Source organism: Elaeis guineensis, chromosome 3, assembly GCF_000442705.2.
Source record: "Elaeis guineensis isolate ETL-2024a chromosome 3, EG11, whole genome shotgun sequence".
NCBI classification, from domain to species: Eukaryota; Viridiplantae; Streptophyta; class Magnoliopsida; order Arecales; family Arecaceae; genus Elaeis; species Elaeis guineensis.
Genome location: NC_025995.2, coordinates 56,975,367 through 56,990,032, shown reverse-complemented (window position 1 = coordinate 56,990,032; position 14,666 = coordinate 56,975,367). Strand labels below are relative to the sequence as shown.

The following is a 14,666-nucleotide window of genomic DNA, read 5'->3' as shown; positions in this document are numbered from 1 at the left end:
AGTCTGCAAAGCATACTATACATATGTTTTTTGATGTAGTGTTGCATGTTTCTTCAGCCGTTGGATCTATCGATGCAGCATAGAAGTGGGCTGTCCATATCTATCAACAAGGGAGAGAAGTATGAGCCGTTAGATGTTGATGAAGTGTGACTTTTTAATAGATTTTTGAAAAACCCAGAGGGTTCCCGAGTGTGATGCTTCCATTCCTAAAAGTATAACCCAACAGGTTCCTGAGTGTGACACGTGTCTGTTCCTCACAGGGCAACCCATGGGATTCCGGAGGATGACGCGTCCATTCCTCAAAAGGCAACCTAAAGAATTCCCGAGTGTGACACGTGTTCATTCCCCAGAAGTCCGCAGAGCATACTATACATCCATTTTTTGACATAGTGCTGTGTGTCGTTTCTTCGGCCGTTGGATCTATCAATGCAGCACAAGAGTGGGCTATCCATATCCATCGACGAGGGAGAGAAGTCCGAGCCATCAGATGTTGTTGGAGTATGACTTTTTAATAGATTTAAAAAAAAAACAAAAGATATTCAGCCGCTAGATAATGTAAAGAATACATACACACATACATACACACACACACACACCCCTTGAGGCACTGATTGGTAGGTTTTTCCATACTTGTTGTGGTCAATTTTGGGGTGCATCACTTGCCTCCTACTTCCAAGGAGAGTTCAGCATGGCTGTGATTGGCATTAGGACTCACATCCTAGGTGCACAGTGCTCGCATCTCGGATGGCATGGAAGGGTTGCCTCCATGGACTCGCATCCCGATCTCCAGTGATACACAACTTGGGAGCTCGAAATGGCTCTGGTCAGCCTCCAGGGGCTTGCGTCCTGATCTCCAGGGATGCGCAGGCATGGCTTTGGTCGCGCCCCAAGGACTCTTGTCTTGCGTGCATGGTGCTTGCATCTTGAATGGGATGGAAGGGCGGCCTCCAAGGAGTCGCATCCCAATCTCCATGGATGCGTGGCTTAGGAGCTCGGAATGGCTCTCATCAGACTCCAAGGACTCCTATCTCGATCTACAAGGATGCACATCCTAGGAGATCAGATATTTTGGATGAAGAATACACCTTTTTCCCATGCTTCAAGGAGCATTGGGTGCAAAAGAGTCTTCCAATGGAAATCAGAAAGAAAAAAAAGAAAAAATGATGTGTTGCAATCATGATTGTTGTTGCGTAAAGAAAAAAGCATGCCTTTTTGTTGATGCGATGGATGATGGTGGGATCCCATTGGGAGCTGGATCAAATCAAAAGAAAAAGGAAAAGAAATAAAAAGTTGGCTGCCACACATCTTTTCTTAGTTGGGGTTAAGGATTAAAAAAAAATTTTCTTTCCTCTGGACATGACCAAGTGCTGGAATAGAGAACATACCAAGCTTGGCGTGCTTCCTATCCAATCTTTAGGATCTCTGGCTGTACATCTGCAAAAATGTGGCCGAACTTATTCGATGATGCAAGGTAGAATTCTATGTAGCTATGTTTAAGTACTTTTGTACACACATCATTCGTTGAATGGATAAGAACCGAAAAAATCAACAACTTCACATGGGCCCCTACCCATTTGATATGATGGCAAATGTCAAAAGGGCGTAGTAGGATCGCATGCATGGAGCCATTCTTAATAGAAGCATCCTTCAACATTCATCCTTTCCACCTATTTTTGGGTGGCGGGGGGCACTCTCTCTACACTTAAGCAAGGAGCACTAACCCTAGCGCGCTGGTTCCCACCTCTCGTTTTCGTTTTTCCACCTACCCTTTTCGTTTAGAAGTGTGCATATGGGGGTTGCAGTCAGAAGGAACAGCCATCCTCTACCAGAACTTCTCTTTTTGAAAAAGAGGGCAGAGGCTAGGATGCAAATGGAAAGTTGATCATTTACACCTACATGCGAATGCCCTTGGATTTGAAATTGCTCCCCTCCTCTATCCGGATAGACTCCATTGGAAGAGGGAAAAAAAAAACTAATGATTTTGATAGTGATGCAGGTTCGGCACAGTAGTGCGCATGCCCATCCCCAGTTTTTCTTGATTTATATATGTATTATATATACACATATGTATGGGACCATTTCAAAAAATATTTTGTTTACTGAAAAAAGGTGCTGCAGCTTTCATGAAAAAAAAACTACAAAAAAATCAACCTATCTTTTCCTGAGAGCAGGTAATGCTTACCTTCCGATTTCCCAAAAAATTCGAGGAAATACTCATGGGAGGAAGGAGAAAGAACCATGGGAGAAAGGCAAGACTGCAAGCAAAAGCCACTGCAGCCATCTCCACTTACTCTGTCTGCCATAGCATTTTCGAGGGCTGATGCAGGCACCATCTCCTCATCCACTTACGACTGCATCCATCTGGATCTAGCAAAGAAGTGGATGAAGTGCGGATCTGGCCATAGGTTCTAGTGGAAGGGGATCTAAGGTTGTAGCGAACAATGAGGTGGCAGGATCAAGGGTTTCTGGAGGGGGGGGGGTTGAGATTTTACGGTTATTTTGAGGAAAGGGGGCAATGGGTTTTCTTCCTAGATATTTCCGCTGCTTTGCCTGTGAGTGGGACACACGCAGCAATGGGCATTTTTTTCTTTTTCCTGAAGAAAAGGGTTAGCGGGCATGATTTTGGATGCAATTTTAAGCGAGGTGTGGGTAGATAGGATGGGCATGATTTTCAATGAGGTGAGTACGATTTTGAGTGCATGGCATTTAGGGTGATTTTACATTTTCTTTTTTTTTTAATGTGATTTAGAGTGACATGCAGCCAAGCATTATATTAAAAAAAATAAACAGATATTTAGGGTGGATTTAAGATTTTTTTTATATGATTTAGGGTTACATGAGGCCAAGCTCTCGGATCGTGCATCCCTAGAGATCGGGACTGAGTCCCTGGATGCCAAGCTCACAAGTTGAGCTCTCGAGTCATGCATCTCCGGAGATCAAGACGTGAGCCCCATACTGAGCACTCCCAAGCCAAGCTCCCAGATCACGCATCCCTGAAGATCAGGACACAAGTCCTTGGAGACCAAGCTCTCAAGCCATCCATCCCTAGAGATCGGGATGCATGGAGGCCAACCAGAGCCATTTCGAGCTCCTTGGGCAAGCTCTCAAGCTGCGCATCTCTAGAGATTAGGACGCATATCCCTGTAAACCTCCCTTCCATGCCATCCAAGATGCGAGCACTATGCATGCAGGATGCGAGCCTCTGAAGCACTGACCAGAGCCATTCCTAGCTCCCAAGCAATGCATCACTAGAGATCAAGACACATGTTCATGGAGGCCGACAAGAGCCATTTCAATCTCCCAAGCAAAGCTACCAGGCCATGCATCACTGGAGATCAGGACGTTAGTTTGTGGAGGCCGTCCTTCCATGCCATCCAAGATGTGCGAACCGTGCATGCAGCATGCGAGTTCCTAGGACGCCGATCAGAGGTATGTCGAGCTCCCCTTGGAAGTGGGGGACAAGTGATACACCCCGAAACTAACCACAGCTAACATCGCAAAACCAACAATCAGAGCCCACCATGAAACAATCATGAAATCCTCACCTCGACCAACCAATTTCTGCCATATGGCCACCATCAAAAAGCATGCAGAGATGCCTTGGAAGCCGAGTTCTCAGACCAAGCTCCCAGACTGCATATCCTTGGAGATCGGGATGCGAGTTTTTGAAGGCTGACCAAAGCCATTTTAAGTCCCTGAAAATCGGACGCAAGTCTTTGGAGACCGATCTCTCATGTTGCACATCCCTAGAGATTAGGACGGGAGTCCCTAAAGGCCAACTAGAGCTATTCCAAGCACCCAGGACAACCTCCCAAGTCATGCATCCCTAGAGATCAGGATGCGAGTTGCTAGATGCCGATTTCCAAAGTCGAACTCCCGGATCACGCACCCTAAAGATCAAGATGCGAGTCCCATGCCGAGCACTTCTAAGCTGAGCTCCTGGATAGCACATCCCTCTAGATCAGTATGCGACTCCTTAGAGGCCGAGCTTCCATACCGAGCTCTCATGCTAATCTCCCCGGCAATGCATCCTTAGAGATGAGGGCACGAGTCCCTGGAGCTCGGCCAAAGCCATTCCAAGCACCCATGCCATGTATCCATGGAGATCGGGATGCAAGTCCTTGGAGGCCATCCTTCCATGCCATCTGAAAAAAAGTATGCATCAAGGACACATGTCCTTGGAACACCAACTAGAACCAGGCCGAGCACTCGAGTTGACCTCCCAAACCATGCATCCTTGGAGATCGGGACCTGAGTCCTGGAGGCTGATCAGAGCCATTCCGAGCTCCTAGGCCACACATCACTGGAAAGTAGGACATCAATCTATGGAGGCTGCCCATCCATGCCATCCAAGATGCAAGCACCATGCATGCAGGATAAAAATCTCTTAAACGCCAATTAAAGCCATGCCAAGCTCCTCTCGAAAGTCAGGGGCAAGTGATATACCCCAAAACCGACAACAGTCAGCATGGCAAAAGTGATCGATCAGAGCTCACCATGAATCGGTTATAAAGTCTTCACCTCGACCAACTAGTTCTTGCCACATGGCCACTACCGAAAAGCACACCAAGATGTACTAATCTCCCACCACTTGGTTATAACTAGCCCATGACAGCGAAATTAGCCTCCATAACCATGAGATTCCCATCTCACGATATCTTATGGATGTGCGAGCAGTTATCTGCAATGGCCTCCTCATTACGTCCTGAGATTTCGATTGTGACGAGCTCCGACCCTCGCCTATATAAGCCACTCCAGGGGGTCCTCCAGGTAAGTGTAATCAAGTCTAATTAAGTGCCTAGTCCACATTGAGCACAAGGGGGAGAAAAGAGGAGACTCTAGCTCTCCCCCCTCTTCCTCGTAGGCATACTGGCACTTACTTTGGACCTCATTCTCTTTGCCTTCTTCCACTCAAACCTTCCTTTAGAATCAGGATATATGCATGTGTTTCTTTACAATATCTAGCGACCAAATGTCTTATTTTTTTAAAATCTATCCAAAAATCGCAGCATAGCCTAGCTTCATTGCTAGTATGCATGGAGAGAGAGAGGCGGACTCGAGGGAGCATGGAGTGGGGAGGTAGGGTGGGGACCTAGGTTGTTTAGTGTCACATTGTGCTATGTTGGACTCCAAGTCAAGCTACAAGACAGGCCTAATTTGCATTTAGGCTCTCCAACCCGAGCCCAAGCTCGAACCTAAACTCTCAGGCCAAGCTCGAAGCCTGACCCAAAGTTGGCCTAACCTGACGGTCTTAGGGTCAACCCAAGCTCAAGTCCAACCTTAAAGTTGCTAAAGCAATGTTTGGTTGCTAACAAAAGGGTGGATAACCAAAGGTAGTTAGCCTAACCAGCCAAACACCAGCTAAACATAATGAATAACTTAGTTTCATCTAAGAGGTAAAAGGTACTTAACCTAGGTAACTTTATCTCAGGGGATAGGTTGAAATAAAATGAATTACCAAAGCTCTCTCTCTCCGTCTCTCTCTACATATATATATGTATATATACATATATATACATACATATATAATGTATGTATCTATATACATACATACATGTATGCATACATATACATACATACATGTATGCATACATATACATACATACATATATGTATACATACATACATATATGTATACACACATATATATACTGTCTCTGTCTCTACATATATATATATATAGATATACATATAATATATATACATATACATATGCATACATATATATAGATACATATACATATATATATATATACATATACATATACATACATACATATATATATATATATATATATATATATATATATATGTAGATACATACATACATATATATATACATATATATTGTTGGTGCAGAATTCCGCCGACGTCGGAGAAGCTAGAGTCGAGGGGATTGCGTCCGCCGCCAGGACCTGCAAGGGAAGTCTAAACCGGAGTTGGGGGTGCTCCGGCAAGACCCTCCGACGCTCAAGTCAGTACTCTGCCTCAACAAAAATAGAGCACTCGAATGGAATTTTAGCAGAGTTTCAAGATAGAGTCGAGAGCTTAGAGAAGAACGTATCTTAGGGTCCCTTTATATAGACAGAGAGCGTAACTGATCGACAACGACGTCTGTAACCGCCTGGTAGTGGGCCGTTCGTAGCCACGCGGAGTTTGTTGCGGAGAGTAGTGGCGTCAATGGGCCGTTCAGAGCCACGTGGAGTTTGTTATGGAGAGTGGAGTGGTGTCCGTTGTCGCGACTTGCCAAAGAGTGGTGGGGCCACGTGGAATCTGTTACAGAGAGTGGAGTGGAGTAGTGGCCATTGTCGTGACTTGTCAGAGGGTTCGGACCTGACGGCTGAAGCTCGGTTGGGATGTCTGATGGAGCGAAATGGCTCTCTGTCTCTGCAATCTAAGAAAGGCTCGGATGTTTTCGAGGTTGCTGATGAGTCCACTGTTGTCGGATGTCTAGAACGCTGATGCTGCAGGTGGAAGCCATCTGCTGTAGAAGCTCGGATGGAGACTTTCTGTTGGAGAAGTCCGATTTCATGAGAAATCCGACAGAGGATCGATCGACAGTGGACTTTGGATGGCGTTGTGGAGGTTCGTCCGCTGGAGGAGTCTAGAAGATCCTGTGGGAGTCCGGTTGGCGTTGTTGAAGTCCGACTGACGCTATTGAAGGTTGATGGCTGGAGAGGTACGGCAGACACTAGAGACGGTCGGCCGTTGTAGAAATTCAGCTGCTGGAGCCCGTCCGCTGTAGAAGTTCGTCCGGAATCCATCCGCTATGGAAGTTCAAACGGAGTCCGGTTCTTGTAGAAGTCCGGATGAAGACCGCTTATCGAAGAAGATCGGCTGAAGTCCACCTGTAATAGAAGTTCGGAAGAAATTCGTTTATAGTAGAAGCTCAAATGAAATTTGCTTACAGTAGAGATCCGCCTGCAGTAGAAGTTCGGAGTGGACTGCTTGTGGTAGAAGTTCGGAGTAGACTGCTTGCGGTAGAAGTTCGGCTGAAAATCGATTGCCGTGGAAGCCCGGATGGAGACCGCTTATTGTAGAAGCTCGACTGAAGTCCGCCTGTAATAGAAGTTCGAAAGAAATTCGTTTACAGTAGAAGCTCGAATGGAATTCGCTTACAGTAGAGATCCGACTGGTGGAGCCTGTCCCGTTGTAGAAGTTCGTCTGTGATCCATCCATTACAGAAGTTCGGCTAGGATCCGACTTTTGTTAGGAGCTCGGATGAAATCCGGAGGGCGGTCGACCGTCGTAGAAACTTGGAAGGAGTCTGGTTACTGTAGAAATCCTGCTGTCGGAGAAGCTCGGACATTGACGAAGTCCGGAAGAAGTTTGGAATAAAGTCGTCCGTGACCGGAAGAAGTCTGAAAAAGATTCGGAGAATAGTCGATCACTGTAGAAAACCAGCTGATAGCGAAACTCAGAAAGCATTTGGAGCAGCCCGGTAGATGAATGGAGCAGCTCATTATCGGAGAAGTCCGAATAGTATTATGGAAGCTCGGACGGTCGGAGAAGTTCAGAAAGATGCTACACAAGGTCGGAAACCAGAAGAGCCCTGGAAGGGTCGGTCTTTTACGAACTTCGGCTGGGGTTATTTTATACCCAACACCAGTCCCCCTACTTTCGAGTTCGGATTCCGAATGAAGTACAGAGAAATTTTCACAACCGAAGTTGCCTCCCTTTGATTTAAAAATTCAGCTGACCTATGAGCTGCGGGCAGTCAAGGATGCAGACGGTTCCACCAAATGTATCGGGAGATGCTGTTAAGAAAAAAGAAACTAGAAGAAGTTGATAACTTTAAGGCAATCCCTGATAATGGCTGGAACCGAAAGTTCGAAGTCAGAAAAAACCGAGCTTCCTTAGAGCTTCCATGCATTCTTTTCTTTTCTTGTCGTTTTTCTTTTTTGGCCTTCAAAGGCTTTGTAATGCAGGCTTTACTAATGAAATGAGAAGAAATTTTCTTATTACCTTGTCCATTCTTGCTTTGAGTTGTTTATCGAGCTTCTTTCGTCTTTTGTCTTGTTCGATGTTGACATTGTTTGAAGGTTCCTGATCGTCGCCGTATTGATTTGCCCTTTTTTGTTCATGATCGAAGGTCTTTTCGAAGCCACTTGAGTTTGACGCTTCCTCCCGATGCTCGAGCTTGAGAGCCCGAACTTCTCGTTACCTTGAGGAAGTCGATTTTCTCCTGCCAGTGTCGGGTTTCCTCTAAGAGACTGAAGATTTTTGACAAGGGTCTCCTTCCTCGTTGAGACAAGACTGTAGGGGCACGTAAGGACCATTGTAAGGGCCTCTCCCCCCATCCGATCTCTAAATAATCGGACCTTCGACTTTGCTCATGTTAGAACGAGATTCTCCTCCTGTTCCTAACATGGCTGTGGGGGCACATAAGGGCCGTTGTAAGGACCTCTCCCCCTCATCCGGTCTTAAATAACCGAGCTTTCGACTTTGCTCATGTTAGGACGAGGTTCTCCTTCTGTTCCTAACATGGCTGTGGGGGCACATAAGGGCCATTGTAAGGGCCTCTCCCCCCATCCGATCTTTAAATAACCGAGCCTTCGACTTTGCTCATGTTAGGACGAGGTTCTCCTCCTATTCCTAACATGGCTGTGGGGGCACATAAGGACCATTGTAAGGGTCTCTCCCCCCATCCGATCTTTAAATAACCGGACCTTCGACTTTGCTCATGTTAGGACGAGGTTCTCCTCCTGTTCCTAACATGGCTGTGGGGGCACATAAGGACCGTTATAAGGACCTCTCCCTCCATCCGATCTCTTAATAACCGGACCTTCGACTTTGCTCATGTTAGGACGAGGCCTCCTCCTGTTCCTAACATGACTGTAGGGGCACATAAGGGCCGTTGCGAGAGCCTTTCCCCCCATCCGATCTTTTAATAACCGGACCTTCATTTGTGTCGGGACGAGGTTCTCCTCTTGTTCCTGACACGCTTAGTTTCGATTGTCTGAAGGAGCTACTCCCTGTCGTTATAGACTCATGCCAAAAGAAAAGAAATGCAAATATAAAACTTTCATTTAAGGCAAAGTTACCGGTAATACATTCGTAGATTTTCCGAATTCCACGATCGCGGAAGGTCTACTCTTTCGAGCTCTTTTAGATAGTATGTTCCGGACTGGACTACCTCCTTGACTTCATACGGACCTTCCCAGTTCGGGGCATGTTTTTCTTGGTTCTGTAGTTGTGAAACAGTAGTTTGTCGAAGTACTAAGTCCCCAGCTCTGAAGGCTTTGCTCTTGATCCGGAATTGTAGTAGCGAGCTACTTTCTGCTTGTAAGCTGCCATCCGAACTTGAGCTGTCTCCCGCTTTTCTTCTGACAAGTCGAGGTTGGCCTTGAGATCTTGTGAGTTGCACTGCTCATCGAATGCCACGACTCGCGCCGACGGAAGCTTGAGTTTAATCGGGATCACGGCTTCTGTTCCGAGGGCTAAGGCAAAGGAGGTCTCCCCTGTGAGCAGTCTTTGGGTAGTTCGGCCGGAGCCAGTGTAGCCAACTTGGAGAGAAGGTCGGCCCTAGTATTTTCTGCTCTTGGAATCTGCTTGATAGCAAAGCTACCGAAGACAGGGATGATCTCTTTTATCTTTTCGAGATACTTGGCCATACTGTCCTCCCGAGCTTCATATTTTTCGCTGACTTGTCCCACCACCAATTGGGAGTCACTGTAGACTTGGAGCCGATCCACTTCTAACTCTTTGGCGATCCTCAGTCCTGCAATCAGAGCTTCATATTCCGCTCCGTTATTCGTCGCAGAAAATTCGAAGCGCAGCGCGTACTCCACAATAATTTCTTCTAGATTGATCAAGATCAGGCGCGTGCCTGCGCCTAACATATTGGAGGAACCGTCCACGTAAAGGGCCCAAAAACCATCAGGGAGATCTGTTCTTTCTTCAAGGGAATTCGACTGGAGCCCTGAGTTGTCGGCTTCACCTCGTTCAAGTTCGGCCTCTTCCGGAATAGTGCACTTCACTATGAAGTCTGCTAATATCTGGACTTTAATCAGCGGCCGAGGTTGATAGTTGATGTTGAATTTCATGAGCTCGACTGCCTATTTTGCTATCCTTTCGGAAGCATCTGCTCGATGCATAACCACCTTGATCGGCTGGTCGGTGAGCAGTGTTATGGTGTGTCCTTGAAAGTAAGATCGGAGCCTTCGAGCTGCAATCAACAAGGCGTAAGTTAGTTTCTCTAACTTAGTATACCTGATTTCGGCGTCTCTCAATACTCAGCTAATGTAGTAGATCGGCCGTTGAATTTTTGCTTCTTCCTTAACCAGAACTGCTGCGAGAGCCACAGGAGAGACCGCCAGGTACAGGAACAACTCCTCTTCGGATTCAGGCTTTGCCAATAACGGAGGTGAGCCGAGGTAGCTTCTTAATTTTTCGAATGCTTGTTGACATTCAGTAGTCCAACAGAAGTTCTTCGGCTGCTTGAGGGTCTGAAAGAAAGGTAGGCATCATTCGACCGACCTTGAGACGAAGCGATTCAAAGCTGCTACTCTCCTAGTAAGGCACTGAACTTCCATTATTGACTTCGGGGCGGTCATTTCCTGGATGGCACGAATCTTTTCCGGATTTGCTTCGATCCCGCACCCCGATACCATGAAGCCCAAAATTTTTCTGAGATTACTCCAAAAGCGTACTTGGCCGGATTCAGCTTCATCTTATATTTTCAGAGGACGCTGAAGGTCGGCGACGTGGTTCTTTGTGGACTTGCTTTTTACAAGCATATCGTCCACGTAGACCTCCATGTTGCGATCGATCTGCTCTTTGAAGATCTTGTTCACCGGCCGTTGATAGATCGCCCCTGCATTTTTTGAGGCCAAAAGGCATGATCCTGTAACAATAAAGACCACAGTTAGTAATAAAAGCAGTTTTTTCTTCATCTTCTGGCGCCATCCTGATTTGATTGTAGCCGGAGAATGCATCCATAAAAGTGAGAAGCTCGTGGCCCGAGATTGCGTCCACTAGTTGGTCGATTCTAGGCAGTGGGTAACTGTCCTTCGGACCGGTTTTATTCAGCTTTTTGAAGTCTATACACATCCTCCACTTACCGTTCGCCTTCTTGACTAGAACCACCTTGGCGACCCAGTTCAGATAGTTGACTTCTCTGATGAATCCGGCTTTCAGGAGTTTTTCAACTTCCTCAGCTATTGCCATCTGTCTTTCCGGTGCATGACTTTGGATTTTTTCCTTCATCGACCGATGTTTGGGATCAACGCGTAGCTGTGGAATCTTCCTGGGGGAGATCTCCGTCGAATCCTGCGGTCCGGGCTCCTCTGCCTACGAGCTCGGGGGGGAGTTCGGATACGCTTGTGTCCGAGAGGAGTTCGGGAACGTGGCCGAGCTTCACTCGCCCCTTTTTCAGCTGCGGGCTTGCTGGAGTCACCCGCCTGTCGCTCCTTCGCGGCCTCCTCGTCTTTCATCTTGAAGGCTTCCTCCGCTCGGACATATCCTTCGGTCCGAGCCAGCAAATCAGCGGAGTTCCTGCGATACTTCCTTTTTAGGAAGAACAGAAGATCGTTCTTTTGAAGACCGCTTTTCAAGGCGGTCATTACAACTGATTAATCCAGATTCCAGACCTCCAACGCGGCAACGTTAAAACAGTTGACGTAAGTTCGGATGGATTCTCTCTCCTTTTGCTTGATGTTGATGAGGGACTCCGAACCTCTTCGGGGACGCCGGCTGCTAACGAAATGAGCCACAAACTGGTGGCTCGTCTGATCAAAGGAGAAGATGGTACCCGGCTTCAGTGCCGAGTATCAATTTCTTGCTGCTCCCTTCAAGATGGATGGGAAAGCTCGGCACAGGATGGCGTCTGACGCTCCATGGAGCAGCATCATTGTCCGGAAGGCCTACAGATGGTCAACCGGATCCGAGGTCCCGTCGTAGCTTTCGAATTGAGGGAGCTTAAAGTTCGGCGGGATTGATTCCTGCATGATCATTTGAGAGAAAGGAGGGTCAGTACAGATGTCCTCACCGTAAGCAGTGGGAGCATGACGGAGCTCTTCGATCCGCCGGTTCATCTCCCGGAATCTTTGATCCAGGAGGTCCTCTCGACTGCGAGTCTCGAGGGTCTTCTGGTGGAACGGAGATAGAGACTCTCCGGGGGTGGAATCGTGATCGGATGGTGGGCTCTCCGCCTTCTGCTTCCCCTTTCCGGAGAAGACAGGGCGACTGGCCCAAGTGGCCCGGCCTATCGTCGGATTTAGAAACTCCGGTGATGCTCTTTCCAGCCGCACAGATGCCTGCGGCTGTTGCTGCTGCTGCATGGTCTGCACTGCTTTGGTGAGGCCCCTGATCTGCTGAACCAGCAGGTCAAACTGCTCCATGCCGACTGCCACTGTCGGAGGAGGAGCCTGGCAAACTGGGGACGAGGCCGGAGCCTGCAAATCTCGCTAAGATCTGGCCGCAGAGGCCGTAGATCGCCTGGTGGATGCCTTTCGGGGAGGCATCTGGTGAGGATCTGACTGGAGAAGAAGAGGAAGATGTTGAAGAAGACGACCGGAGACAGTCCCGTTGAGTACTCCTTTAAGAACAAGGGTCCTGCAAAGACAGCCCTTCCTCTAGCGCCAATTTTGTTGGTGCAAAATTCCGCCGACGCCGAAGAAGCTGGAGTCGAGGCGATCACATCCACCGTCGGAACCTGCAAGGAAAGTCTAAACTAGAGTTGGGGGTGCTCCGGCAGACCCTCCGACACTCAAATCAGTACTCTGCCTCAACAGAAATGGAGCACTCGAATGAAATTTTAGCAGAATTTCAAGATAGAGTTTAGAGCTTAAAGAAGAACGTATCTGAGGGTCCCTTTATATAGACGGAGAGCGTAACTGATCAACAACGACGTCTGTAACCGCCTGGTAGTGGGCCATTCGTGGCCATGCGGAGTTTGTTGCGGAAAGTAGTGGCGTCAGTGGGCCGTTCAGAGCCACATGGAGTTTGTTATGGAGAGTGGAGTGGTGTCCGTTGTCGCACTTGCCAAAGAGTGGTGGGGCCACGTGGAATCTGTTACAGAGAGTGAAGTGGGGTAGTGGTCATTGTCGTGACTTGCCAGAGGGTTCGAGCCGGACGGCTGAAGCTCGACTGGGACGTCTGATGGAGCGAAATGGCTGTCTCTGCAATCTAAGAGAGGCTCGGATGTTTTTGAGGTTGCTGACGAGTCCACTGTTGTTGGGTGCCTAAAGCGCTGATGCTGCAGACGGAAGTCATCTGCTGTAGAAGCTCGGACGGAGACTTTCTGTTGAAAAAATCTGATTTCATGAGGAATCCGATAGAGGATCGACCGACAGTGGACTTCGGATGGCGTTGTGGAGGTTTGTCTGCTGGAGGAGTCTGGCAGATCCTGTGGGAGTCCGGTTGGCGTTGTTGAAGTCCGACTGACGCTATTGAAGGTTGATGGCTGGAGAGGTACGGCAGACACTGGAGACGGTCGGCCGTTGTAGAAATCCAACTGCTGGAGCCCGTCCGTTGTAGAAGTTCGTCCGGAATCCATCCGCTATGGAAGTTCAGACGGAGTCCGGTGCTTGTAGAAGTTCGGATGGAGACCGCTTATCGAAGAAGATCGGCTGAAGTCCGCCTGTAATAGAAGTTCGGAAGGAATTCGTTTATAGTAGAAGCTCGGATGGAATTTGCTTACAGTAGAGGTCCGCTTGCAGTAGAAGTCGGAGTGGATTGCTTGTGGTAGAAGTTCGAAGTAGACTTCTTGCGGTAGAAGTTCGGCTGGAGACCGATTGCCGTGGAAGTCCGATGGAGACCGCTTATTGTAGAAGCTCGACTGAAGTCCGCCTGTAATAAAAGTTCGGAAGAAATTCGTTTACAGTAGAAGCTCGGATGGAATTCGCTTACAGTAGAGATCCGGCTGGTGGAGCCTGTCCCGTTGTAGAAGTTCGTCTGTGATCCATCCACTATAGAAGTTCGGGTGGGATCCGGCTCTTGTTAGGAGCTCGGATGAAATCCGGAGGACAGTCGACCGCCGTAGAAACTTGGAAGAAGTCTGGTTACTGTAGAAATCCTGCTGTTGGAGAAGCTCGGACACTGACGAAGTCCAGAAGAAGTTTGGAGTAAAGTCGTTCGTGGCCGGAAGAAGTCTGGAAAAGATTTAGAGAATAGTCGATCACTGTAGAAAACCAGCTGATAGCGAAGCTCAGAAAGCGTTTGGAGTAGTCCGGTAGATGAATGGAGCAGCTCATTATCAGAGAAGTCCGGATAGTATTATGGAAGCTCGGACGGTCGGGGAAGTTCAGAAAGACGCTGCACAAGGTCGGAAGCCGGAAGAGCCCTGGAAGGGTCGGCCTTTTACGAACTTCGGCTGGGGTTATTTTATACCCAACACATATATTTATATATACATACATATACATAAATACATATATACATATATCAACATATACATATATACATATATGTACATATGTACATAGATACATACGGTTACATCTAGTAAAGGGGCAGTTAGCTATATGGTATCCAAACTAAGTATGGTGAATTTTTGGACCACTGTAGCTGAAGAAGCAATTTATATGTTCACGATATAAAGTCCTAGTATATTTATGAATTTTACTTATATGCAATATTAACTTCATCTCCAAATTGTTGAAACTACAGAAAAAAGAACTTACGTATTAGAAATACTCTGAATGTCATGTAATAATTTTCTTTGA

General features: G+C 47.4%; 1 protein-coding gene across 10 annotated transcripts in view; it reads right to left on the bottom strand.

Moving 5' to 3' along the window:
* The window catches only part of LOC105033124 (probable serine/threonine-protein kinase SIS8), a 123,097-nt gene that overhangs the window by 39,392 nt on the left and 69,039 nt on the right, over window positions 1-14,666 (bottom strand). The window contains exons 9-10 of one of the 10 annotated variants that reach the window (XM_073253783.1): window positions 1,386-1,434; window positions 993-1,034 (exon numbers count right to left, since the gene is read on the bottom strand). The exons of 8 other annotated variants lie outside the window; for them this stretch is intronic. In XM_073253783.1, the coding sequence (XP_073109884.1) occupies window positions 1,008-1,034; window positions 1,386-1,434 (76 nt within the window). In that variant the 3' untranslated portion in view covers window positions 993-1,007. Of the gene's footprint in view, window positions 1-992; window positions 1,035-1,385; window positions 1,435-14,666 lie in introns of those variants that run through there. One more of the 10 variants, XR_012139671.1, reaches the window with a different exon arrangement.